This window comes from Empidonax traillii, unplaced genomic scaffold (genome assembly GCF_003031625.1).
Source record: "Empidonax traillii isolate 1590-97213 ecotype Southwest subspecies unplaced genomic scaffold, ASM303162v1 scaffold204:size1584377, whole genome shotgun sequence".
NCBI lineage: Eukaryota > Metazoa > Chordata > Aves > Passeriformes > Tyrannidae > Empidonax > Empidonax traillii.
Genome location: NW_020955397.1, coordinates 438,434 through 465,108, shown reverse-complemented (window position 1 = coordinate 465,108; position 26,675 = coordinate 438,434). Strand labels below are relative to the sequence as shown.

Genomic DNA, 26,675 nt, shown 5'->3' with positions numbered 1-26,675 from the left:
TGATCACATCCCAAATACAATCCCTAACACGTCTCAGCTCTCAATCTGCCTCGTTTTACTGACACCCAGCTTTCTCCCCCTCCTCCTCCTCCTCCCACTTGCTCCTCGCAGCCGGTTCCTTCCTCCCAGTCTGCAGCACGTAGGGCTACAAGCTGCTCCGGCTCTCCCAGCCCACACGCGGCTCCAGGCGCACACAGCTCACCCGAGGTGCTGCCCCCGCAGCTTCCCTTCCATGCCCGTGGGTTTTCCTGAGCCTCAGCCAAGCTGGGAAGCAGGCAGGAAAGCCTGGCCGAGGGTCAGACCCAGCCCTTGCCCCGCGCTGCGTAGGATGAAGCGAGCAAAACGCAAAGCACGATAGGCGATGGGAATGGGCTTTTGCTTCCCTCTGATTCTCCCTGGCCAGTTGGGCTGTGCCAGGTGCTGGTACATCGTTGGACCTGCTCTGTGATCCACACTTTGGGGGGAAGGTTTGTAGCCCCACCCTGTTGTCTCAGCTTGGCAGGTCCTGGTGCCGCAGAACCAGCGGCCCTAGGGGTGCTGGATGGATCACAGAGGGTTTGGGTCATTCTCCAAGGGGCTCAGCCCACTGCCAGGGGATTCAAAATCAGGATCAGGAAACATTTTGAAAAGGACTGTCAGTGCCAGCAGCACACATCCCATCCAGGAGAAAGCGCCTCTCTAAATACCATGTTTTATTAACGCGTACTAGAAGGACAGCATTTGATCTCCTGCCCTGTTTCCAAAGCCGTTATGGATCTGTTGCACTGGAGGCATTTGCAGTGCCCAGTCAATACTCCTCCATCCCTGACAGCTCTGCAGGATGGGAGGGTGAATCTGACACTGCACTTGGGCCAAAATTCCCATCACTGGACACATGCCATGCCCTAAAATCCCCACAAAAAGCAAGAGTGCTCGTGGGTGCGAATGTGGAGTGTGAGCAGCTGCATCTTGCACAAAGGAGGGGTGGTCAGGGCTCCTGCCCTCCACCTCTCCAGGCTGGAGCACTGGGAGGTGCCTTTGGCCCACTGGGAGAGCAGAATTAGGACTACGAAAAAATAAATACTTCCAATATAACTAATACCCTGCTTGCCTGACACTTCTCCTGGGAGGTCCCTTCATCCTGCAGAGCAGTTCTGCTGAGGGGGATTCATTCTGTGCTGGTTTTCTGGAGAAGAACCCAAGCCAAAGGACTTCACAGACCCCCCCCAGTCCAGCATGTTTTTCCAGTCTGGTGAAAATTCAAAACAGTGGTGATCTTTGTTTTGATCCAAAACTTGTTTAAGGAAAGATTTTGGCCACTGAGCCGAGCAGCAGTTGTCTGCAAATCCGTAATCAAAGCTTGTTTGTGCAAAGAGCACTTGGCAATTGCGAAGGAGTGAGTGAATGAAACGGATGGGCTGTGCCCCCTGGCCCGTGTAGGTCCCTCTGCACAACCTGGGGGGATTGGACAGGCGGCATCCTGTGGTGGCACCACAGACTCAACCTGCTCCACAGGGGACCTCGCTTCCTTTGTGCCACACTTCAGACAGAGACTTTGAACACCTGCCAGTGCCCTGTTGTGAATTCACCGCAGAGAGGCTTTGCTTGTTTGCAGCCAAGAGAGTCCACAGATGCTAAAAATAGAGCACTCCTTGAAGGTGATCTGAAAAGCTTTCCTATATGGGAGGATGCCTCCTAAAAACACTGGCTTAGAGCTAATGGGGGCTGGGATGGTGCTCGGGATGGCTCTGCTGAGATTCAGGAGTTGCTCCACAAAGGTAATCCAGCAGACCTTTGGCTCAGAGGGGGCTGCAGGGATGCTCCTGGGCAAGCAACCAGGCAGAAAAGGTGCTCTGTAAATTCAGGACCTGATAACTGCAGATGGACAAGTCCATGGCTGTGCTGGGATTCCTCAGCAGAGGAATCAGGGGAGCAGTAATGAGGGGAGCTGGAGCACGATACTTTTTCTTTCCCTCCCCCAGCCCCCTTAAAGCCCTCAGCAATTGCAGCACAAAGTCAAAGCAGAACGGTTTTCTTTTGAAATATATAGCAAGTGCAGCACCTCTGTTTCATTCTGGTTTTATTTCTTAAAGCAGGGCAGGTCTCTATCCCACGGTGCATCTTTGATCTTGCCCCTTAAACAGGCCGTTTTAAAGCTCACAGACCCCTTTTCATCAGCATCCACCTTGGCTCGTGGCACCTAACGCCCGTGTTTATACCCTGGCACGTGGCTGAAATCAAAGTGTTGCTGTGGGAAACTCTGCACACGGCTCATTAAAAAGTAAAAAAGGACTTGATGTCTCTGAATGAATCCCCGTGTGTTCAGCAGAGCTCCCCAAGCCCTGAGATGCAGGAAATATCCGAGCTGCCCCCGCACCTTGGGCTCATGTTGCTGGCAGGGCTTGGCACTAATCATCAACGCTAAATTCCAACTGCTCATCCCGAGAGGATGACGGAAAGAGGCCCATCAGTGCTCTGGCAGTGCCTCAGTGACCCTGCAGAGCCAAAAGCAGAAGGAAGGAGCTATTGGAACCGAAAGAGCTGACCTGAGGAATGCAATTAGACGAGATCTAAAAACACAAACATGCTGCAAAACCCAGCAGTTTTTTGGAGCAGGAGTTACTGCCTGTGGATGCTCATTCTGCAGTCCTGGGATGAGCAATGGCTCTGGAGGAATCCCAGCTGGTAAAGCCTGGGCCAAGGCCAGCAGAAAGTCTCTTTTATGAGCACCACATCACCCAGTTTGGACTTTTTGTGGAGGAACCATAAGCAAGAGAGCAGCAGACACCCTAGACAAGCCACACCAGCTCTGGCTTCTCATATTCTCCTGGAAATCCCAGAAACCAGAGACTGAGCCGATAAGAGTCTGACACCTAATGGGCACAAGCAGAATTGTGACAAGCACAGGATCCAGCTGGAAATGTCCTTGTGGGAATACAGACAGCATTGCCTCCGAGCAAAGCCTGCAGAGGTGGATGGAAAGGGGAGACTTGTGTAAAGAGAACACTTAAAAGCCTACACGGCCCATGTCCATGATTGTAAACATGAAAAATTTATAATTTAACCTAGATAGGAGTGAGTCATACAAAAAGTATTAGAAGGCTCCAGGTACAGAATGTGAGAGAGGTGCTGTCACTTAGAATCATACAATGGTTTGGGTTGGAAAGGACCTTAAAGCCCATCAAGTCCCACCCACCCACACCTTCCATTAGATCAGGGTGCTCCAAGCCCCATCCAAACTTCCAGGGATGGGGCAGCCACAAGTTCTCTGGGCAACCTTTGCCAGGGCCTCCCCACCACCTCACAGAGAAGAGTTTCTTCCCAAAGTCCAATCTAAACCTACTCATTCGGTTTGAAGCCATTCCCCCTCATCCTGTCACTACAGTTCTCATTGAAAACATCTTTCAAAATTTCCTTTGAAATTTCAGAGGTCTCTGCCATATGATAGCAAGGAAAGGTCAGGGTTACCCCTTGGCACTAAATTGTGTTTCTCAAGTTCTTATGCCAAATACTCTGGGATTTACTGTGGGAAAGGGATATCTTCCAGAGCAATGAGCTATGCCCCAGAGACCTTCAGTTACACTCTGTGTGGTGGTCAGTGATGAATGGGAAGTTGATCAAATTTGACTCCGAAATATCAGCTGTATCCTGTAACCTGCCTCTGTGCTATACACGCAACTTTGTTTGCTTCATGGAGCCCGTGGCTTTCTTTCCTTTAAAAAAACCTGTCAACCAAAGGCCATTTACAGCAACAGTGTCTTCCAAGGCAAGACACGGCAGAGCTTCCCAGGACTGAGCTCCACCAAGCACTGCCCTCAGGCCTGCCCCTGCCCCTGGTGCTGCATCCCTGGGCAGAGTCCAGCCCTGCTGTAAGGAAGCTCACACCACCTCTGCTCCACTCAGAGGGTAAATAGAAATGTTCAATACCCGGCGCCGCTTTCCAGCAGCTTCCACAGGCATCTTTCTTCTTTTCTAAATTAGATCTTTCTATTATAACTTCAAGGCCTCATGAGTCTCCTTGGCATTTATTAAATAACAACTAAACTCTTCAATTTGCCGTGTTACTACACGATGCAGTTGTTCTCCACCTGAGACGTTGCCTGAGATCAGACTGGAGGAGCTGAACGTGGCAGGGGGATGGTGGAGCAGGGCCAGCACTGGGTGTCCTGAAGTGATATACAAACCCCAAATACTGAGGGCCAGGGAAAAATCAAGGTTCAGCCTGGATTCCATGTCCACGTCCTTTCCCCATTGCTTCTTCCACCAAAAACTCAGCGGTTACAGCAGGATTGCGCTGTTGTGGATCAGATTTGCCCTGAAACTCAGCTATGTGCTTGGGGAATGCAAAACTGCCACCAGCAGAGGAAAGGGTTTGCAGAACCCGAGGCTATTGACTTCCCTAGACTTATCCTAGACATGGCTGTGCCCCATATTCCCAAGGAAACAGCAGCACAGCAGACATGCCCAGTGTTTTAACACGGCTCCAGGTAGGAAATGTAATTGGCCACAAAGCCACAAGTTACCTGACAACAAGAACTGTGAGATGAGCCCTTTTATTCCTACTATTTTGGTTTTAATCTTGTCCTTTCTCTTGCTGGGAAAAAAAAAAAAAAAAAAAAAAAAAAAAAAAAAAAAAAAGCAGCCATCACCTGAGCTCTGGTTTCAGCCTCTGATAACCCACAGCCTTTAAGGTACCCTGAGCCACCTGTAATGAGCACTCGATCCTACCCCCAGCAATAAGCTGCAAATGGGATGAGAAGATCCAGAGGTCAGGGGAGATGTTTCATTTTGGGAACGTGAATGTCTTCCCTGCCATTCCAGCCATCCTAACAAGGGGTCCAATTAGCGCTCGTGACTTTGTCATCAGTCCAGTGGGGACGCAGGGATGGGGGACCACTGCTCTCATTTCCGCAAAGATCACGGAACAGGAAGACAAATCATCCCTAATGGGACCTCGGGGAGAGGCTCTGCTCTTCTTTCAAGTCACAGTGGCACATGGGGGCCACTTGCTCTGCAGAGCCACGAGTGCCACCTCAGCTGGTGACAGCAGAGCTCTCCAGCAGCATCCAGCCTCCCCCCCTTCCAAGCAACTGCATGTGCACAAAAACATTTATCAGGGCTTCTGGCCATAGCTTTGACTTTAATTTTATTTTAAAAGTGCATTCACATGTAAATTGACTTGGCCCGAGAGGATACACGAATACAAGAGCCCTTTCTTTTCCCTTGCCATGGCACTGGGAGGAATATGGTGAGCGGAGCAAAGTTTCCTCACCTCCAGGCTGCAATTCTGCAGCAAAAGAAAAGCAAGTTCATTGTTTCCTTCTGCACACAGATGCTGGCTCTGCTGTTTTCAGCAGCCTCGTTCAAGCGAGCCAGTTCAGAATACAAAAGCACATTACATATCCCAGGGACAAGAACACACAGGCAAATGTCTTATCGGCTCTGTTTTATCTGTTGTAAAAGCAGGAGATACATTAATATGAGTTTGTAACTGTGTCTGATGCTTTGAAACACGGTCCTGTCCCACAGCCCCAGGGTCAGACTTGGTTTGGTGGTAGAGGATTCCTGGGGGGCGTAAAAAATTAAAATTTGAAGTTGGAGACCAGGAAAGCACAAAATTCATCAGGGCCTGAAAATACACGTGCTCCCCAAGAACCTCTGGGATAAGAACAGGCGGAAATCTGTCCCACAGCACTGACCATATGTCATCTTGTGATGTGTTGCCACAGAGTGAGCACAAAAAGAGCACAACACTCTCAGTCACCCCATTTTCAGCCTGCAACCCTCCGTACCTGCTGTTCCTCACTGCCATTCACTTGACACCTCCCAGCCAAAGCATTTTCCCTATGATTTTGGCAACATCCAGCAAAAAGGCATCGGTTTCCTCTGCAGCATCACAGGTATGTGAAAGCTCCCCAGGGGAAAAAAAAGACGCACTGACAAAGCGAAAACGGGCAGCGCTTTGCATCGAGGCACAGCCTTTTTGTTTGCCAGAAACTGGGAGTGGAAATGCTTGTGGGGATTTATAGACTGAGAGTTATGACTCACTCCGTGTGTGTTTTAGTGAACGAGCAGGTTGGATCGGGTATCCCAAAAGGAAGGATGCCGGCACAGGGATGGCAGCGCATCCTCGGGGAAAGCCTGGGATGCGCAGGAATGAATTAGAGCACTAAAACTTTGCTGTTTCTCCACGTGAAAGCTCCAACAACCCCGCAAGGCAAAGCACGGACTGCTGAAGATGCTGGAAGCAGAGGCCTCGGCTCTCTGCGCCTCGGTTCTAGTTCTGCACCTCCCCAAAACTTTGTACCTGGGATATTTTGAGTTTCCCCCCACTTCGGCACCCCGAAGGCAGCCGGATGGATTACCCTCGACTCTTATCCCACACGTATCCTGCTCTTTCCTCCTGGTGTTCCCGCAGCCCCTCAGCACCGCTGGACCGGGGTCTGGAGCCCACGCCGGGGTCTGCCGGAGGCCGCGGCTCCGCCGTGCCCCTTTCTCCTCCGGCGGACCTTCCGTTACGATCGTTACCGAGCTCCAGCCGCCCCCTTTCCCCTCCTTCCCTCCCCTCCTTCCCTCCCCTCCGCGCCGGCTCCCGGCCGCGGCGGCCGCTCCTGCCTTTGTGCCCCGGCCGCGGTGCGGTCCCTCCCCGCCTCCCCGGCGGAGCCCTGCGGCGCATGCCTCCCGCTCCCCGGGGGCAGGGAAGGAAGCGCCGCCCGCCCCTGCACCAGCGCGGCGGGCAGCGGCGGAGCGGAGCCCGGCGGAGCGCACAGCCCGGCCGGGGCTCCGCCGATTTTCCCCCCCTCCCCCCACTCCCTTCCCCCCCGAGCCCCGCGTCCCCCCGTCCGCTCTCGGCCTCCTCTCGGCAGGTGAGCGCCGGGCGCCGGGCGGGGGGCGCGGGCCAGCGGCCGAGGGAGGCCCCGGGAGCGGGGCGGCGGAAGGCGGGAAGGGGGAGCCATGGCGGCGCGGGCAGGGCCCGGCCGGCCGCGGGCAGCGGGCGCGGCGCCCCGCGGGGGTCCCGCGTGAGGCGGCGGCGGGCGGACCCCCGCGGGTTTTGGGGTGGGGGGAACCGGCACAGCCGCGCTGTGGGTGCCCCCCGAGGTTGGGGGAGGACCCTCGGGTCCCCTCGCACGCCCTCTGTAGCAGCCCCCCCCCCCCGGTGTGTGTCCCGTCATGTCCCCTCACACTCTCGCTGGGTGCCCCCGAGGTGGGGGGGACCCTCGAGTCCGCCCGTGCGCCTTCTGTGGGAGCCCCCCGGGTGGGTGTCCCCTCACACAGCCTCTGTGGGAGCCCCCCGGGTGGGTGTCCCCTCACACTTTGTCTGGGTGGCACCCCAACATGTGGTACCCTCGTGTCCCCCCACACACCCTCTGTAGCAAGCCCCTGGGTGGGTGTCCCCTCATGTCCCCTCACATTGGATGTGCCCTCATTTACCCTCACAGCGTTCCAGAGGTTATATCCCTCTCCTCCTAAATGTGTGTCCCCCCATTTCCCTTCACACCCTCTCTGGGTACTGTCCCTGGTGAGTGTCCCCTCATGTCCCCTCACACCCTCTGTGAGTGACCCCTGGGTGAGTGTCCCCTCGTGTCCCCTCACACAGCCTCCAGATGCCCCTGGATGTCCCCTCACAGCCCCCATGGGTGCCCCCTCAGAGCCTGGGTGGGTGCCCTGGCCTCAAGCGGTGCAGTGGCACCAAAATTCACCTCAGTCCCACGTAATTCTTGCAGGACAACCACAATCCAGGTGTGGAATAGCAAAAGGCACCTGCCCCTTCCCTGAAAACTGTGGAATTAGGTTAATAGGAAATACGTTGTGGGTTTGTTTTTTCTTTTTTTTAATGAAGCCGAGAGCTAAAGTGTGTTAATTGGGTTTCTTCAAGATAATGAAGTATTCTAATTTCTGCCTTTTTGATCCTTAGCTGCTTATTACTAGGGAAAAATGTTTTTAATTTATGTTTGCCCTAGTGAACGTGTCAGAGGCTGCGTTAGAAACTGCATTCAGCTATGTGGTTCTAAAAGTCAGGGGTTTTAGGTGCTTTCAGTTAATTCACAGTCAAATGCAGGTTCTGTTGGGAGCACTGGCTTTACTGGCATATGTAGAACTGAAATAAATCCAAACTATCTTCAAATGACTAAAAGGTGGAAGTTAAACCAGCATATGTTGTGTTGTTCCAGGTACCACCCAGCAAGGAAGGATGGTCTCGATCTTAAAATTTTAATTCTGCAGGGATGATGTTTTGAGATGAATTATCACTGAGGCAAAGAAAGAGTTGTCTTCCCTGCTTGTCTGTTATCTTACTCTCAGTAGTAAATAAATAGAAGTTTCAAAGAGTTTAGAATCATTAATTCTTTAAAATATTTGTTGTCACTGATTAATTTGAAACCAGAACTGGAGAATAATTGACGAGGGCAAGGTCGGAGAAGTTTCAGAGGGAAAAGAGGGTAATTGTAGGTCGGCAGAGTCCAGTGCCACTCTCCAGTCTGGGCTCACTGCAATTGTGTGGAGCCTGGGCTTGAAGAACCACCCAACTGCTGTAGTTTTTTTAGGAATTACTGCCTTGTGCCAACCAGATACTGTTTTAGTCCTTCCAAACGATGCTGCAGGTGAAACCTTCAGCCCTCACGAGGCCATGTGGAGGTGGAGAACTCTTTGAGGTGTTATCTGGCATCTTCTGGATGGCTTTTTCACTCTTCCATGAAACAAAGCTTCATTCTGTCTGGGGTCTCTGCTGTAACACAAAGAATAGTTCATAATCTCCATCCTGGTTTTGCACACTCCTAAAGACCTGTGTTTGCCAAGAGCTTTTATCCTGCAGTGAGGCCAGATGATTGATGTCTCGGGGTTATTGCTGCGTGGTGTGTTTCAGGAAGAAATAAGTTCCCTTTCCTTCTCTCTGAGCTGCTCCAAGTCCCTCAGCTGTGCATGTTTAATGTCAAGCCAGAACCAGTAAAAGCTATTTTGGGATTTTGTTTTCACAGAACCATGGAATATTCTGAGTTTTTGGAGTCCAGCCTCCTGCTAACACAGTTACTCTGCTCTTTGAGTAAGAGGTGGTTTGTCCCCCACCATCTCGGATCACGGTTCAAATTGCTCCACATCGACATGCAAAAGGGAGTGAAAAGTGCAGAAAGAGTTTCAGAAGTAGAGATAATTACCTGAATTGGATTATGGTTGTGGCAGAGAATACTGCAAACCACAAATGATGAGTGCTCTGACTTACCCCTGATGGCAGCAGTGACTGATTTACCTGTTGAAGTTATGTTGACTGCTGTGATTATCTGGCATAGTAGTTCTGAGTGTTAATAATTTGCAATTTATGTTACCAGTATTATTGCATGGAATTTCTAGAAGGTACACGCATAATAATAAATATTTTCCTTTTTTTATCTTGTTGTAGGATGGAAGAGAGACCGGTCTGAAAAACTGTTCCATCGTGGACTTTGCTGTTGCCTGCTAGAATGTTCCTTATGAATGCTCCTCGTTTGGTAGCTCTTCAGACAAAATGGGAGTCCTTTGGACCAGCAGCAGGGAATTGTAGATATCCCGTTTGCTTCCCTGAATCTGACGGGGACGTCACGAGAACCTCTGTAAGTGCAAAAGTTCAGATGATCATAAACAACCTGCAGAGTCAAGAGTCTGCCCTGGGTATGAACAATGAGTGTGGTTGTATTATGCAGAAGAAACAGAAGGGAGAAAAAGGCACCAGTAACAGAGTCACGTCGGGCACCCCCTTGCTGCGGAAGCAGCCTCCGTATACCAAGTGTGGATGCCCCGAGGATTCAGGTGGCACTGAAGTGGAAGAGAATGTGGAGTTTGGGACCCTCCTGCTCGATTCTGACAGCGACGACTCTGTGGACCGAGGAATAGAGGAGGCCATCCAGGAGTACTTGAAAGCAAAAGGCAAAAGCGACCAGTCCTTGCCAAGGAATGCCGAGGGTTCCGTGACGACAAGCAGAGACAAGAGGTTTAAGAGAGAATTCTCGCAGAGCAAAACGGCTGGTGACCTCCTCCCTGTGAAATTTAAAGCCGAGATGCTCTCTGAAGAGTACCTGTCTGACCACCTGGGAATTGGGAAAAGGCTCCAGCCTGCTTCCCCTCAGAGCATCAGCAGCGATGACTCTTTTGAACAGAGCATACAGGCTGAAATAGTGCAGTTCTTGAACGAGAAGAAGCAGCAGGAAATTAGTAAATGTGTTAGTGAGGGGGATAAAAAGGATTCCCGGGTGAGATCTGTCCTCAAATGCAACAAAGACACAACGAACAGGACACACTGTGGTGGTATAAAGCGAGGTTGTAAGGCGCTGCTCCTGAGACACCATCCCAAGCTGCAGAAATCCGGCACACAGTCCAAGTGCTTGCAGTCAAAAATCCAAGCAGAGCCCAGCGAGTTCAGCCAGGTGAACCAAGCGTATCTGGAAGTGGGCACTGCCAGCCAGCCCTGGCTCGTGGAGCAGAATGAGGGAAGCGGAGCTCATTACTGGGAGCCAAGGGAAGCACTTACCAAGGAGAGCATGCACACATCTGACTCGAGCAGTGATGATGGCATTGAAGAGGCCATTCAGCTTTACCAGCTGGAGAAAATCAGGAAAGAGGCAGGTGATGCAGCAGACTGTGTCTCTTTGCAGAGGAAACAATTTGATCCAAAGGGTATGGCGGACATTTCTGCCAGCCTGACAATTAGCTCCACAAAAAGTGCCTCACCAGAAACCCGTAAAAGCCCTATAAGCAACAAGAGAAAAGAAATTAATTCCAAGCCAGCGGGATTAGAAAGCACCAGCAATGACTTTAACAAGCTGTTTAAACCACTGAAAAAAGCCAGGCATTTTGCACTTCCAGAAAACAAGATTGCTGCTTGCGAGCTCACGTTGCAGGCCTCTTGCAGAGCAGACACATCTGCGGAGCTCATGTGTGCAGAAGCTATCCTTGATATTTCCAAAACAATCATGCCATCCCAAATGGGAAGTGACAACAAATCGCTGGCTGCGGACTCCTTCTTTTCTCCCCAGCTTCTCTCCTCCTCCCGTTGTGAAAGTGACAGCAGCCTTGTGGACAGCGATGACAGTATAGAGCAGGAAATCAGGGCTTTTTTGGCTCTGAAGGCACAGTCGGAAAACCTTGGAGCAAAGCCTCCCAGCCTGTCACGCTCGATCCAGATGCCTCTGCCTTCCGATCAAAACAGCCTCGCCAGTACCCTGGAGCCTCCTCTTCCCAAAACACTGAAGCTGTCACTGAGTCGGAAAAGGAGACTGAAAAGGGAAGGCAGAGCAGTGAAACAAGGGGCATCAAAAACACCTGAGCAGGTGCAGATGGGACTTTTCCAAGCAGGTAACTATTCAAAATTTCCCGTGCTCCCAGAGGAGTGTGCCCTGAGCCCGGCAGAAGCCTGTGATGCTCAGAGCCTCGGTAGTAAAGAGACGAGGCAGCAGCAGCTCGTGTCTCCCACATTGTCTGGCTCTGATGGCAGATGTGTGGCCTTGGACTCTGTAAACCCCTTTCTGCAGGTTCAGAGTAGCACAAGAAAACTCATGAAAAATACGACCCAAACTCCTGACAGGGAGGGGTCGGATGATGAGAGCAGTTCTCTGGACAGCGACGAGGACCTTGATAGTGCTATCAAGGACCTGCTGCGGTCGAAAAGAAAGCTAAAGAAGAAGTCCAAGGACCAAAAATCTCAGTTCAAGAAGAGAGTCAGATTCAGCGAGACAGAAGCTCAGCTGCTGGATGATTTCAGCAGCCTCCAACAAAACGAGTGGAAGTGTAAAAATCCTGCGCTGCTGAAAAGCTGCCTCTCGAAACCCAGGAAAGCCGTGAGAGAGAGCACAATGAGGAGCCCTTCAGACAACATGAACATCAAACTTCCCAGTGAGAAACCAGAAACCGTGATGAAAAACCTGGAGTTTAACTTACAGCTTAAAAAAGGGAATAAACCTAAACCAGTTTCAAACCCGCGGGTGGCTAAAAATAGAAAATGTTCTTTCCCAGCTGTGTGCGACACCGACGACAGCAGCTCGGTGGACAGCGACGACAGCATCGAGCAAGAAATCAGGAAGTTTTTGGCAGAAAAGGCCAAAGACTCTGCAAGCAGTTCAGAGATACAAAAAGATGATTTAGATCTATTTAGAGTGACCAAACAAACTGGTAACAGAGGAAAAGCAAAGCAGCAGCCGGTAGAGAACGAGATCAACCTCGTGCCGGGTCAGAGTAAAAAGACTGAGGTACCTCAGCAAACTGAGTTGAGGAACTCCCAGAGAACGGAAGGGAAAAGTGCAATGTTACATGGCAGTGGGAAATGTGCTTCCTCTGCAGAGAATGTTCGTGCTACTGGTCAGTCAAAAGCTAAGCAAGGAGTGTGGGGGGTTAAAGGTGGTGCTGCTGAGTTACCTAGGAACGCAACGGGTAAAAAGAATGTCCGCAAAACAGAGCCCCCCAAACCCAGCAAAAATGAAGGTTGTAAAGTACGAAAAGTTATGAGCGCAAAGCCCAGATCTAAAAGAAAGAACACCTTTCACCTAAAAATTTCCAGTAAATTCATTGCAGGTCTCAAATACGCCCGGGACAGGAAGAAATCAATGCTTTTGAACAAAAGGCAGAAAGCAGAGAGTTTGCTGGCCCAGAGCAGCACGCTGGGAGTGGAGGCAGCTGCCCAGGATACACATGTACTTCACCCCTTGCCAACAGGTGAATTTAGTGGGGAGAGTACGACAGCAATAAAAGCATCCGGTACTTCTCAGAAGGTCACTGTGGGAGTGTCAAGTCCCCACGCAGCAGAAACCTGTGCAGGAGTTGAGGCTGCTCCTCTGTGTGTCACAGGGGAAGCCGAGGGGTGCAGAAGGGCTGATGCCTCAGGAGATCAGTCACATTCTCACTCGAGCCTCCCCTGTCAGGAGCAGAGCGAGGCAGCAGTAAAAGCAGATCAGATTTGCAGAGGAACGTCCAAAGCGGAGAACACACAGATGTGGATAGCAGATACCCACACAGGCAGCTGGGCTGATTCAAATGTAGATCCCCCACACCCCGAGTGCAGCATGACAGCTGGAAAAGCAGATAAAATTAGCAGGGACACAGCTCAGCAGAGTGCACAGGCGTGCAGTAAGGGAGGGAATAACCGCCTGGACAAGAGGCCAGATCCAAGTTTAGCTTGCCCACAGCAGGAATTAAATGTGACAGCAGCAGCAGTGGATAGAACGAGTAGAGAAGCATGTGCAGATAACAGTGTGCAGATGTGCATTAAGGAAGAAAAAGTTGACAGGCAGGAAGAAATTCAAGTAACCAGCTCCAATTTGGAAGGAAAAATACCTGTCCTGCAGAAAAGGGAAACTGCTAGTGAAGTGCACCAGGGGCAGGAAGTTTTAGCCAAAACCTGTGCAAAATTTACTGACCTATCTGCAGGGGACTGCCCAGATTCCCTCTTGGAAAAAAAGGTTTCAAATGTGTAAGTACATTTTTTTTTTTTTTTACAGTAACAGTCATTTTAGAAAATGTCTGTCATGGTAATTACCTTGATGAAAGGAGAGACAGTGGGAGATGCTGTTACCTGTACGTCATACACACACTAATGTGAAAATGCTTCTATTTAACAGGGATATCGTGGATAAACTTACATAGTTTTTGTAGAATTTTGTAAATTATTTAAAAAGTGCTCTAAGGAAATATTTTTTATAATGATTTTTAGGGCTTGCATTACTACAGGAAGCTGTAGTTACTGTAGATAAGATACTGGCTAATCACACTTTAAATTATGAGGCCTCTAATCACCTATCAAAGGGGAACCTGTTTGCGCACAGAATATATTTGGCAACCTGTTAAGAGATCCCAGGGAAACACAGCCTTGGATAGCCATGCAGATTATCTGACACTTGTCACATTCCAGCTGCCTTAGAACAAGCCTCTGTCCTGGTTTTTTGCTGGGATCTCAGTCCTCCCACCCTGAGGACTCTGGGGGTTTTTCACTGAGCAGAATTCTGGCACAGCCAGCGCAGATGGGGTTGTGGAGATCCAGCCTGGGAGATACAAATGCAAATTCAGGTAAATAAAGTGGATCAGTCTGTCTGCACATCCTGTGTAAAGTGATCTCAGCAGCTGCTGCAAGTCCTTTTGAATACCTAAAACCTCCTGCTAGCAGATGATTCCAAGCACAATTGCAAACTAAGACAAGTGATGGAGCATTGTCCGTTCAGACAGCATGATTTCCCTGGATTTCTCTGGATTTATGTGCTGTTGGGCCTGCAAGGCTGAAACAATTCCTCGTTAGCCTCAACTGATGCCCTGCAGTTACCCAGAGATGGCTTTTTGGCTTCCTGGATGAGCTTTCTGGAATTGAGTGCCCTTACTTTCTTTTTTTCAGAAGTGGTTTCTCAAATGTTACATTTCTGTGAACTTTTCACTGACAGTTTTTGTGCAATAGAGCAAAGCTGGGTTTGCTGTAGGAAGTCCCAACGTAAACGCCACGGATATTTTCAGCGCTGTTCTTTCGTACTGGCTCTTTCTCTGCCTCCGTTTCCAGCAGCCAGACTAAAGCAAGTTTTCACCACTATCTTTTTATTTGTACTGACTTTAAACAGGATTGAAGTAGCACATGCATATCACAAAAAAAAAAAAAAAAAAAAAAAGTGCCCTCACACTGGTTTCACTGAAAAATTCAAAAAAAAAGAAAAAAAGAAAAAATTGAACTGGAGCTGTTGGTTGTTCTTTCATTTGTGTGTAGTGAAGTCCTTCGAGGAGTTTGTTCTTACATCTTGTCCCTGTGAGTTGATCTGAGATTCTCTTTGTCTAGTCTTCTGCAGAACTTCTCTCAGCCAAACCACCACTTAGCATCACTTTGTTTCTCGGTCACTTCAGCCTTCCCCAAGGCTGGCCTTAAAATTGCAAACTGGAGCAAAAGCAGCCAAGACCCAATCCAGCGTCGCATGGTGTGATGCAGAATAGTGGCAAAAATGCAGCGTAGCATAGAGTAACTGTGAACGAGTAACTGTGGCATGTAGAGAAAGAACCCACATCCTTGGTGTGTTTATGCTGTTGTGCAGTTACGTTTCAAACACGTTTATAGTGCTCACTTGGCATTTCTTCCTGTCCGGCCGCCTTTTTGTAGTCCTTGGGTTGGTCGGTCGGGGTGTTTAAAAGGTCAGTGTGTTAAATCATCTCCATTTTGTGGTAGGATACCTTGGAAAAGTGTTTGGTTTTGTTTTTGTTTTTTTTTTTAACTTAGCTCAGTGCCTGCAGTCCCTCTACACAGGCTTGTCCTTCGATCTGCCTTGATTCCGCTGCAGGATTTGGGCCTTTTGTTTGGAATAGGTCAATAGGCTGGTATTTTAAAATAGAAGTTTTCTGAGTACCTTGCTTTAAAAGGATTAAACTGTACACTTAATTTTCCTAGAGATGGTGGAAGCACTATGTACTGTTTGTATAAAAAGCTGAATGTTTCTCCTCCCAGTTTTCAGTAAATCAACATTAAGACTTAAAAGGTGTCTCGTGCCCCTGTCGCTGTGTCTGTGTCCTCAGTACAACTCGTGAACTGATTCACTTCCAGTTAAGATGCAATTCCAGTTACCTTGTGCTTTAAATAAAACCTGATTTCAAACAGCACTTTTTTAAAATTGACAAACTTGATTTGTATATAGGAAATGGTGTACATTGCTGAGTTTATAATGTTTAATAAATGGGGTTCTGCCCATGGACCGTGAAACCCGAGTGCTCCTATGGTTTGTGTCGTCTTATTGAGCGAGTAGGATTTTGCTGTTCCCTTTTCTCCCTTCCTGCTTGCGTTCTGAGGGTACAATTAACTTCTTTGGAACAAGAAAAAATGAAGGAGAATCTACCAACTACCTCGGCAAAACAAAGTGGTGGCTGTTCTGGGAGGTGAGAGTGGTGCTTGTTTTAGCAAAACCCCAACAGCAGTTTTCTTAACTGGTGTTTGTGGTCAAGAAGTGGAGTCTTTCCTTGTGTAACTCAGTGTGTGTCAGGGAACGTCTGTGGAATTGGGACAACAGCCACAAGAGTGCCATGGCTCCACTGGCAGTGTCCTCATCCTGCTACAATTCTTACCACTTCTTCAAAAAATAAAGAAGTCTGATGTCTGGGATCAATAAGAAATCCCTCTTAGACATCACTAAAGGTCGACCAGCTGAGGAGTAGAAAGATTATATTGATTTTTTTTCCCTCCTAATATTGATTTTTTTAATTGATAATAATAGTATGTCATTATACTGCGCTTGGTACCGAGGTTGGGACTGCAGGGCAGATCTCTCGGGGTTGGATCTTGACAGATGCAGTTCCAAAAGGAGATTTTATTTCCTGTTAATTGTGACCACAACAGCCCCAGAGTGGGCACAGACTGTACAGCCTTCCTGGCCCTTTTCAGCACCCAGTGACAGCTCTGGGGAGTGACCAGCACAAAGTCCTTTTCCCATTGTTTCCACCCTCCAGGGACACCCATTTCTCCTTTACTGCAGTGGATGGAATCATGAACTCAGGTCTTTTCACTCTTGCAAAGAATTACCTTTTTTAATGAGTGCTGGTTCATATTTTTTAAAAATGAGCACTGATTATTTTTTTCAGTCAGAGCACAACATTTGCTAATTTGGATGTTAAGTTACTTAAATCACTTGATATTTTTCATTATGGCTACTAGTAAGTAATGTCCTCCTGCCTGCAGTACCACAGTCCTCAGATACATCTGTGCTTCTGCAGGACTTTGAAAATAGATTTAGTGCTTTATTTTTACCTCAGTGACTATTTTTCGGTGCTTTGGGAGCAACAATCTTCAAGGATCCTCATGAGACCACAAGAAGTACCGTAATTTTTTATAAACATTCTTTGCTGCTATGTTAGGAACACGTTTTGACGTGTAACTGCCTTTTTATACAAGGCAGGAACACACCATCCCTGCCACCATTTCTTTTATTAAAGTGTAAGCTTTTTAATTCTTCAAACCTTTGGTTGGTGGTAGTTCAGCCTCACATAATTTTATCTGCAAACATGAAAATCTTCCTTTCAAAAGACAGAGTAGAAACTGCTTCAGGGAAATTCCGTGTGGTAAAATGTGTCATCTTTAGGATGATATTTTGAATTTGTGCAGGTATTTCTTAAGTATTTGGTCTAACATCTGAACACTGAGGCACATTGCATGTCAGACTCTTCAAAGGAACTGGTTTCAGTTCAAGAATAAAAGGCAAGAAATCAAGGCAAGGAAGAAAAGAGGTGGGTGTTTTCAGACGAAGTGGGAAAATATGTGACAGAATCCACTACAGTTATATTTTTAAGAGACAGTCTTATCCCTAAATTATGCCACCTGCAGAAAAATCTCTGGATAAAAATATATGTAAAATAGTCACAACTATTTATATTAATTCAGCACTTTGTTATTTTCTTTATTTCAGGAGAAGAAAGGGAAGTTATAAGAAGCTCAAGGTACTGTCTAGAGTCTAATAGGAGAATTAACAGTGAACAGTAGAGAGTTGCTTATTTATTTTCATATGTTAAATATTTTAAAAGTTAACTTTCCAGGTCCGTTTCCGCTCAGTTTATTTATTTGTTCCAAAGTATTGGTGTGTTTGCAGCAGGAAGGGCTTTCACCCAGCTATTTCTCTGTTTAAAAGAACCAAATGCCACAAATAGGGAATATTTATGACACTGAAGAGTACCAATTGCAGTGGTGCTTGGCCATAATATTAAACTTATAATTTATATTTTTAGCAAACAGTATAGTATTATGTTCATTTTTAATGGATACTATCCCTATGTTACACCTGTAAGGTGAGACACTTTCTCATCCATGAACAGGCAGAGCAGTTTCTCTTCAAAACTAGTTTTTTAGCTAAAAATGTAAAGGTGTTCCTTCAGTGCAGTCACTGTCCAACTGATGTAGTTTCACTGGCTGTAACTACAGTTGTTAGAATAAAACTTAAGAAAACATTTTCTTTTTTGATTACGTGTCATTATTTGAATAATTCCTTAAAACTTTTTAGTTGTGAGATAGAAGGTAACACAAACTTTCTACAAGAAATCCAAAAGGTTAATGAATACCTCTGGAAAACTTGCAGATTGGTTATTCATTGAATAGTAGAGAAGCAGTTTTAAATCTTAATTTTTAATTATATGTGGTACATGAGCCAAGAGTTTAAGGGATCATTAGTGACACAGAAGAGGTTAAGGGGATGTATGATGTTCTAGGATTTATATGCTGCCTATAAACTAAGCGAAACGGCTCGTAGGAGCTATTTAACTGACATTTAACCACATTAAACCTTTATAAATCAACATATTATTCCCAGGAACGCTCGTTCTTGTGAATTGGTGGGTTTCATCTCAGCTGTGTGTGGTTTCCCCACCGGGAGAAGCGACGGTGGCTCCGTGGTGTCCCTCCCTAGCTCAGGTTCCTGCAGTGCGAGGGCCCACTGGGGTTGTAGCTGGGGTGGAAGTCCATGTGCTCGTAGGCGGTGATGAAGGTGTCGGGGCCCGTGCAGTAGCTCTTCTCCAGCGACGTGTTGAGGCTGTTGTTCCTGTACATGCCAGCCCTGCCCAGGTGATCCGAAAACTTGTGCGAGATGACGCGGAAGCAGGTCTAGGGGGAAAGGGGGCGAGAAAAGAAGGGAGATGTTTAAAATACACCGGCAAGCGAACAGCGCCCGCAAAGTCTGGGTGCCAAGTTGGGTTTCGTGTGCCGGGGGCGCCGCGGAGGGCAAAGCTCGGCCGCGCTGACCCCGATTTCTTCCCCGGGGGTTCCCCCCATCGCCTACCGGCAGCTCGTGCACCGTGGGGGCCCTGCTGCCGTAGGTCTGGTTGGTGGTGCGGAACCGGGGGTGCGGCGCCGGCTGCCTGCGGGGCGAGAGCACAGGGTAGGTGTGGGGGGCCCGGGGGGTGCTCCGGGGGCCTCGCCCCGAGCTCCCCGCTCACCCGTAGCCGCGGTAGAAGGCGGGCTGTCGGAAGCGGCCGGGCAGCCCGGGGCCGGGGCCGGGGCCAGACATGGCTAAGGGGGGCAGAGCGTTGCCCGGCGACGGGACGCGATCGCGCCGCGCTCCGCCCCGGGGAGGGCGCGGGGACCGCCCCGCCTCGCAGGAAGCGGAAAGCGCCGCTGACCTTCCTCATCCACCTCTTCCCCCTGTTCCTGCTGCCGCTCCGGCCCCTCCGTGCCCTCGGAGCATGGCGGTGCCGCGGCTGCTGCGGGCAGGTGAGCGGGCGCTGCCCAGCCCAGCCCGGCCCGGCCCGGCCCGGCCCGGCCCGCCCGTGTTTAACCCCCGTGTTTCTCTCCCACAGCGGCCCCGCGGCTCTACAGCACCGTCCCGCTACCGGCCCCGGCCCCGGCCCCGGCGGCGACCCAGCCCAGCGGTGAGTGTTCTCCCTCCCCAGGTCCAGGCCATGAGCGATGCCCGTGCACGTATCGCCTCCTTGCAGCAGGTGGTGGTGGTGGGTGCATCGGGGTCCTTTCTGCAGTCTCGGCTCGCCCCCCAAAACACCAGAGGGAGCAGTGATTGATTGTTTCCCCTCTCTCAGCTGCGGATGACAAGCTGCTGTCAGAGCCTCTCAGCCACCCCGACTTCTTCAACGTGAAGGAGCTCTTCACCCTGAAGGATCTCTTCGATGCTCGGGTGCACCTGGGCCACAAGAAGGGCTGTCGGCACAGGTGAGTGGAATTATTTCATCATCCAGCACTTGTTGATATCAGGAGTGCTTCCATAAACAGTGTTTGCTTTGGGGGCTGCACTAGATTGGTCTGAGCCTGAAATTGCCCACACAGGGCAGATTTCAGGGACCCCCCCCCCAATGTGTGCACCAAGGAGGGTGAGACTCAGCCTCCCAAGCCCAGCTGGAACAGACACTGGGCATGAAGGTTCTCTGCAGAGAGCACCTCTGGTATTAGCCGGGAACTGGAGCGGGCAAAAGGAAGGTTCCTGTAGGGCCACCCCACATCCAGGAGCGCTCAGTGCCTGCATACCTCATCCCCCTGTGCCGCCCTCCCTCTGCCCCCCACAGGTTCATGGAGCCCTACATCTTCGGCTGCCGGCTGGACCAGGACATCATCGACCTGGAGCAGACCATGCAGCACCTCCAGCTGGCCCTCAACTTCACGGCCCACATCGCCTACCGCAAGGGCATCATCCTCTTCATCAGCCGCAAGCGCCAGTTCTGCCACCTGGTGGAGCACACGGCGCAGGCCTGCGGCGAGTACGCGCACACGCGGTACTGGCAGGGCGGGCTCCTCACCAACGCCCACATCCAGTTCGGCGCCGGCATCCGCCTGCCCGACCTCATCGTCTTCCTCAGCAGCCTCAACAACGTCTTCCAGCCGCACGTGGCCATCCGGGACGCTGCCAAGATGAACATCCCCACGGTGGGCGTGGTGGACACGAACTGCAACCCCTCCCTGATCACCTACCCGATCCCCGGCAACGACGACAGCCCCTCGGCCATGGAGCTCTACTGCAAGCTCTTCAGGATGACCATCATCCGCGCCAAGGACAAGAGGCGGCAGAGCGAGGCCGTCGAGGAGCTGCGGAGGAAAGCCGAGGGCAATTAGAGCCCCTGGGATGAGCTCAGTGCTCTGGGGATGGGCCTCCTGCTCCGCTTCCACAGGACTGGCTCTGCACCCGCAGCACCGGCTTCTGGCAGGGCTGGGCTGGCCGTGGAAGGGATTCCCCAGCTCTGCTGTGCCCAGAGATTCCGTGGTGGTCACAGCCACAGGCGGCCTCCAGCTCAAATTGCTCCCTCCAGAGCCATGAAGGGAAAATGGAGCCAGGCCAGGCCCTGCCACACTCCTCGGGTTTGTCCCTGTTGCGAGGAGGTGCCCGTGACCTGCGGCCTTCCCATTCCTGAGCTCGTGATCTCACCTGAAAACACTTGTATCTCATGCCTCTTCTTAGCAAATAAAGGGTTTTTTCCCTGTGATCCTTTTTGTTTCTTCCACTGTGAAATGGGAAGGGGAGTCTGCAATGCCAGGGGAGTCCAAGGCAATGGGAGGGAAAGGGATGAAGGATGTCCCCAAGCTGGGGACATCGCAGGGTGGCTGGTGCATTGCAGGGCTGGAGGGTCCCCAATGGGGGTTGGAGGGTCCCCGCTGGCTGGTGCTTCACAGGATTGAAGGATTTCCACTGGCTGACGCATCACAGGATTGAAGGATTTCGACCAGCCGGTGCATCACAGAGCTGGAGGGTCCGTGCTTTGTCCCACGAGGTGCTCGGAGCTAAACCACGGGGAGCAGGGACTCCCGAAGCAGCTGAGAAAAGGGATATCCATCCCCTAGTACGCCTCGTGCCTCCATGGGAGGTCCTACCGCGATCCTGCAGCGTGTGGAAGAGCTTTGGGCAGGGCCCCCTGCCCTTGTCCCCGCCCTGTCCCCGGTCCCTGCTCGGGGTCCTCCGTCCCAGCAGGGGGCGCTCGGGGGCGCCAAGGCACCGCGCAGGCCCTCCCTTTCCCGGCCTATATAAGCGGAAGGCGGGGTCTGTGTCGCCCTTTTGGCGGGCGGGTAGCGGGCAGTGCGGTGCTCGGGGGTACCTCAGCGGGACCGGGAATGGGAGCGGGACCGGCCCTTCCCGGTCGGGTCGTGGCGAAGCTGAAGGACCCCTCGATGTCGGGAAGGCGGTGCTGGCCGAGGAGATCCCGCCCGGGCGGGGCCGCGCTGCCCTTCCCGCGCCATGTTGTGGCGAAGCTCCCTGAGGGCCGGCCCCGCTCAGCCTCGGCCCCAGCGCTGAGCGGCCTTGGTGGGGGTACATGAGGGGCAGAGTGAAGGTAAGGCGGGTCCCCGCTCAGCTGGACCCGTCCTGGAGGGGCCCGCGGGTCCCCCGGGGCTTCGGATGCTCCAGGGGCTGCCACGTGCGCTCTAAATCCGGTATATCTTCAACTCGTGTATAGGAATTGGCTGGGGTTATTATATATATATATATATTTGTATGTATGTATGTATACACATATCTGAGTACAGCTGTACATATCTTAATATAAATTTCACATCTAATATAAATTTCAGTATATAAATTAAATATATATTTTAATATATCCTCCCCCTCGAAGGGATAGAAAATTTAAGGCTACTACCTATTCAGGTTTTCAGAAAAATATGATTTTAGAGATTTCAAGTAGCTAAAATTAATCTTAGGCAGGAACTATGTTTTTTTAAATTATGTTTTGAGTCTCTGGTTTTCAGTTAAACGATGCGTTTCACCAAAAAAAAAAAAAGGTAGTTATGCAGTTTGCTTTGTGCTTGTGTGGTGTTAACTGTATTCTCTGTCTTTTTTCAGCCCATCAGCAGGCAAAAGATGAAGGGGCAAAGATTGTGTGTCTTCAGAAAAGAGGGGTGATGCTTCACACAAAGGCTGCCCACCAGATGCCTTTGTTACACTGCTCTCCAAGAGGTGATATACTCTTCTTATAAATACCATCAAATCATGGAATAGTTTGGATTACAAGGGAGCTTTTAACTCCTCTTACTCAGGGACACCTTCCCCTAGACCAGCTTGCTCATCCAGCCTGGCCTGGAAGGCTTCCAGGGGTGGGACATCCACCCATAATTGCATTTTCCTCAGTCTTTATGCTTTTGGTTTCGAGGTATTTTTTTTTTTATTTCCTAAACTGCCACTGGCGTTGCAGAGATGGCTGCTGTGGCATCTTTGTGTCAAGACGTGGCAAGAGAGACAGGCTGTGTTCTACGCTCGTTTGCTCTGCAGCCCGTGGGCACTCAGAGTGATTGACAGCCTGACATCACTAATAAACCAGCTGCTTCTGAGGAGACTGGTGAAGCACTCATTTTTGACTGCCCTAAGTGTGAGATCTGTGGGTGACACGATGGGAGGTTGTTCTGTTTGACCTGTAGTGGGTGATGGGCAGAGAGGCTGCATGTGGCTTTTCGATTGTATAGCCTTGAAAAACAGATGCAGTGGGTACAATCTTGTGGAAGAATGAGTCAAAATTATTGGTCTGAAGCCATGTGGTGAGTTGGTGATGTCACTGGGAGTCACCAGCCCTATTTCTTTCCTGAAATATTCCTCTGCTATGCATTTGTTTCTGTCATCCGTGAAATAGTAACTGTATAACCAGGCTTTGAAGTGTGTCTGAACCCTATATATATAAATTTTCCTCATGTTTTCCAGACAAAGCCACGTGACTGGCAGAGCAGGAGGTGTCCCAGGCCCGAGGTGAGCCACAGCAGTGTGAATTCCCCACTCAGCCCTGCCCCATCTCGTGTTGCAGACGTGGCTGCAGTGCCACGTCTGTGTCAATCGGTGGCAGAGAGGAACAGGCGACTCCTTCCCTGGTGCTCTGACCCCTGTGAGCTCCCAGGATTGCTCAACAACCTGACATTTATTTATTGCTTTTCCTGTTTGGCTTTTTTTTTTTTTCTTTTGATATAGATCTGAAATGGTGAAGGGTGGATGGGGCACAGCAGCTATTTTACTTACGCACTGGGTTAAAAGCTAATTCAGGTTTCTTTTATTGCTTTAGAGATTCACAGAATGGTTTGGGTTGGAAGGGACTTTGAAACTCGTCTCATTCCAAGCCCCCATGGGCAGGGACACCTTCCACTATCCCAGGTTGCTCCAAGCCCCATCCAACCTGGCCTTGGACACTTCCAGGGATGGAGCAGCCACATCTTCTCTGGGCAACCTGTGCCAGGGCCTGCCCACCCTCAACAGGAAAGGATTTCTTTCTCATCCAAACTGACCCCCTTTATGTTTAAAGCCATTTCCCCTTGTCCTGTCACTGGATGCTCTTGTGAGGAATGGCAAATTGTGCTATTATCTATTCCAATAATCCTGAGTCCTTGGAGCTTTGATCTGTTGATCTCATTAGAGGTCAGAGATCAGAGATGAGTTGCTTGATGTTGTTTCCAGTTTTAACTCTCTCTCCAAAGAATTGGCAGAAGGTGGAGCACAATTCCTTTAAAGAGCAGTTAAAAGTGATGCCAGTTTTAACTGCATCAGGGGAGGGTCCTTCCTTATTTTCCCAAGGACAAGTAGAAGTGACAGCTCTGTTCCTGAATTCTATTTTTACTCCTTCCTGGCCTTTGAGATACCCTTGATTGCTGCCTGTGAAAGGGCACCTCGAGCTGTGCAGGGTTTGGCACTGTGTAGGTATCAAGAACTGTACCTGGGAGTGGAGGAGATGAGGGAAACAAGCACTTACTTTGTTTCCAAAATACAGGCAGGGTTTGATGGAATTGGGTGTGAATTTAGCACAGGGAGGAAATTACACCTGGAGTAAATATATGCAGAAGATGCAATCAGGAATCTTCTGAAATGCAGCTTTGTAATCACGCTTGCTTTTCGGGGGGAGAAACAGAATCAAATCAATCCTTTACCAAAAAAAAAAAAAAACAAACTGAGGATGTTTTTCCTTCTCACAGTTCGGTTTGAGAGCAGGGCTGAGTTCTGGAATGATCTTCAAATGTTGAAGGTGGGTATTGGATTATTTCTCAATGTGTTACCAAAGTGAGTGGAAAGAAACCCTTATGTTGGTACATCTTGTGCTGCTGAACTTCATGCAGGACAGGCTGTAGTGCTGCTGACACAAAACTGCTGAAATCATGTTCGTGTCACAGATGTGCAAAATGAGATGATCTTTCTTAGAGAGGTAATGGGGAAAGAAATAATTTTTTTTTTTTTTTTTTGCTGTGTTTATTTGCTGGCACGATGGCAAAGGAATCTCCAAGGAGGGAGCACTGGTATCCCTGTATGCAGATAGTTCTGTGTGTCACTGTCCTCACTTGGGTGACACGGGGCACATGAACCCATTGTGAGAACGAGTGGGGAGAGAAGTTCTGCCCACACACAGATTGTGGAACTGAAGCTTTGCAGCCCTGACAGATCTGGCAGAGCTAAATGGTGGGAAACCTCATTAAATGGGCATTAAGCAGGGCCAGAGGTGCTGCAGAGCCTGCAGGTTGTGCTGGCTGCAAAGTGAGCCCTTTAATTGGGGAAAGTCACTGCCTCCAGCAGTGGCTTTGGAGAAGAATGCTAATCAGGTTGGGGGGAGGTGGTTATGCCTTGGGGTGTGCCTCTTCTATTTAAATGTCCTGACTTTCAACCCTAAAATACATGTGTGGGGTTTCTCATCAGGCTTTACTCGCATCAGGGGTCCTGGATGGGCAGTGAGTGCTAATGAGTGTCTCCAGAACTTCCCAGTGTGAGGCACAGGATAACTATGAACATTTTCCTGGTAGCATTTGCTGTGAACCACCTTCCTGAGCCTCAACAGCGCTCCTGGGCCAAGAATTTGGTTTTACTGAAAGAACACCTGGCGCTCTGCTGTGGAAAAGAGAAATGTTTTGTATTAAAATGGTTTTGAGAGAAACTAAAAATGTTTCAGCACATAACTTAGCCCTTCATCATCTTAGATTGGTTTATGTCATGGCTTTGAGCGCTGGAATAAGCCCAGCTTTTCCTTCCCTGCACTATTAATAGCTTGGCTCTGCCCTGAGGTTGGCTTGGATTTTTAGGGAGTGAAGGAACAACCTGGAGCAGACTCCAGCTGTCCTGCTCTTAAGTTAACCCTTTCCTAAACTCTTAAATTCATGGCATCTGCTTCTGTCACTGCTCTTGGTCCTGAGCCACACAGATGTCCGGGCAGGGAATGCAGGCAATGGGATTTGAGGTGTTCCTGTGGTTCTGGACTCAAGGAAATCCTTTTCTAAAAGTTCCCCTCTGAACCCTGATAATGACTGCCCTAAAATTTGGGTATGACAAGTTAATTAGCTCCTTAGTATTGACATTATTTCTTCCTTTTCCTGTCTGTATTAGAATTTGTCTGACATCCTGTGCTTTTTCTTTATTTGCAGGTCATGGCCTAAGTTTCAGAATTCCTCTTTCAGACAAAAGTGGCAACAGCAAAAGAAGCGATTGGTGGTGTCTGCATGTGAAGATTTGCAGATTCCTTGAAAGCTGATCATCTGTGTTTTCTCTACGTGGCTAAGAAGAATTTAAAAAAAAAAAACTAAATAAAGATGCCACCTACCATAAGTCTGAATGGTGCTTGTGTAGTTGTAGCACCCCAAGCAACACTATTTTTTAACCATTCTAGGATTTAAGACTTCTGTTGATGGGTCTGGGAACTGGGGTGGTTTTGTACTTCCTGCAATCAAAGGTATTTCTTGCCTTCATCCCCTTGGGCACAAATCCACTGAGGTCTGATTGTCAATCTTTGTGTCCAGGCTTTTTTTTCCAGCCTCTGTGGGAAATCTGGAGGAGGTTGGAGTGTGAAATAGCTTTGCTTTTACTCATTCTCTCCTGTATTCCTGTGTAGCTTATAAACCGTGAGCACTGCACAGGCTTTGTGCTCTTTATTAGGCATGAGCAAAATGCTGTCCTTTTTGGGTTTATGAGTCATCAGTGATCCCTGGGAGTGTCCAGTGCTGTGGGATGTGTGGATTAATGATGGTGATGGAACAAGTTGTTGTCAGAAGTGTTTATTTCAATAAATCTTGTCAGGTACAGGGGCTGCTTCTCTTGGATCTTAATAAATACTTACAAATAGTGATCTTGAGGGGAAAACCCCTCCTGTTCTAGGTGCTTACCTGCTGCTTCAACACTGCTGTCGGGGAAAGGAGCAGCAGGGATTTAGTGGGAATATCAGGACAAAATTTACCAGTAAATAACAGAGGGGAAGGTGAGAAATGGCTTCTCTGATGACCTGAGGAGGTGACTCGCCACGGGTGGGTGTTGGATTCCTTTGCTAATAGCAGGAGGAAATTAATTTGCCAGTGGAGCTGGTTGCCA

The 26,675-nt window shown here is 49.5% G+C and overlaps 3 protein-coding genes, 1 long non-coding RNA gene and 2 other non-coding genes across 8 annotated transcripts; 5 read left to right on the top strand and 1 right to left on the bottom strand.

Moving 5' to 3' along the window:
• Nucleotides 1–6,564: 6,564 nt before the first annotated feature.
• PPP1R26 (protein phosphatase 1 regulatory subunit 26) lies at nt 6,565–17,889 on the top strand. 2 transcript variants are annotated; one of them, XM_027887195.1, is made up of 3 exons: nt 6,565–6,845; nt 9,374–13,408; nt 17,352–17,889. In XM_027887195.1, exons 2-3 carry the CDS (start codon nt 9,435–9,437, stop codon nt 17,398–17,400), a joined length of 4,023 nt encoding a protein of 1,340 aa, XP_027742996.1. In that variant the 5' UTR covers nt 6,565–6,845; nt 9,374–9,434; the 3' UTR covers nt 17,401–17,889. The 2 variants fall into 2 exon arrangements, with proteins under 2 accessions (XP_027742996.1, XP_027742997.1); XM_027887196.1 differs by lacking the exon at nt 6,565–6,845 and adding an exon at nt 7,410–7,498.
• Nucleotides 17,890–18,221: 332 nt separating this feature from the next.
• On the bottom strand, nt 18,222–19,000 carry CUNH9orf116 (chromosome unknown C9orf116 homolog). Its single transcript, XM_027887201.1, has 3 exons — nt 18,868–19,000; nt 18,711–18,789; nt 18,222–18,535 (listed from the first exon to the last, which is right to left on the bottom strand). Exons 1-3 carry the CDS (start codon nt 18,936–18,938, stop codon nt 18,338–18,340), a joined length of 348 nt encoding a protein of 115 aa, XP_027743002.1. The 5' UTR covers nt 18,939–19,000; the 3' UTR covers nt 18,222–18,337.
• Nucleotides 19,001–19,021: 21 nt separating this feature from the next.
• On the top strand, nt 19,022–20,856 carry MRPS2 (mitochondrial ribosomal protein S2). 2 transcript variants are annotated; one of them, XM_027887200.1, is made up of 4 exons: nt 19,022–19,141; nt 19,228–19,299; nt 19,471–19,594; nt 19,945–20,856. In XM_027887200.1, the coding sequence occupies exons 1-4, from the start codon at nt 19,114–19,116 to the stop codon at nt 20,486–20,488; spliced, it is 768 nt and encodes a 255-aa protein (XP_027743001.1). In that variant the 5' UTR covers nt 19,022–19,113; the 3' UTR covers nt 20,489–20,856. The 2 variants fall into 2 exon arrangements, with proteins under 2 accessions (XP_027743001.1, XP_027743000.1); XM_027887199.1 differs by having other exon boundaries at nt 19,465–19,594.
• A 584-nt stretch (nt 20,857–21,440) lies between these two features.
• LOC114059129 lies at nt 21,441–25,926 on the top strand. Its single transcript, XR_003571588.1, has 5 exons — nt 21,441–21,696; nt 22,206–22,319; nt 23,055–23,099; nt 24,308–24,357; nt 25,739–25,926. It is a non-coding gene; the product is annotated as an uncharacterized LOC114059129 (long non-coding RNA).
• Nucleotides 22,538–22,667, top strand: LOC114059140. The gene has a single exon (XR_003571590.1). It is a non-coding gene; the product is annotated as a small nucleolar RNA SNORA17 (small nucleolar RNA).
• Nucleotides 23,133–23,266, top strand: LOC114059145. Its single transcript, XR_003571595.1, has one exon. It is a non-coding gene; the product is annotated as a small nucleolar RNA SNORA17 (small nucleolar RNA).
• Nucleotides 25,927–26,675: the final 749 nt, after the last annotated feature.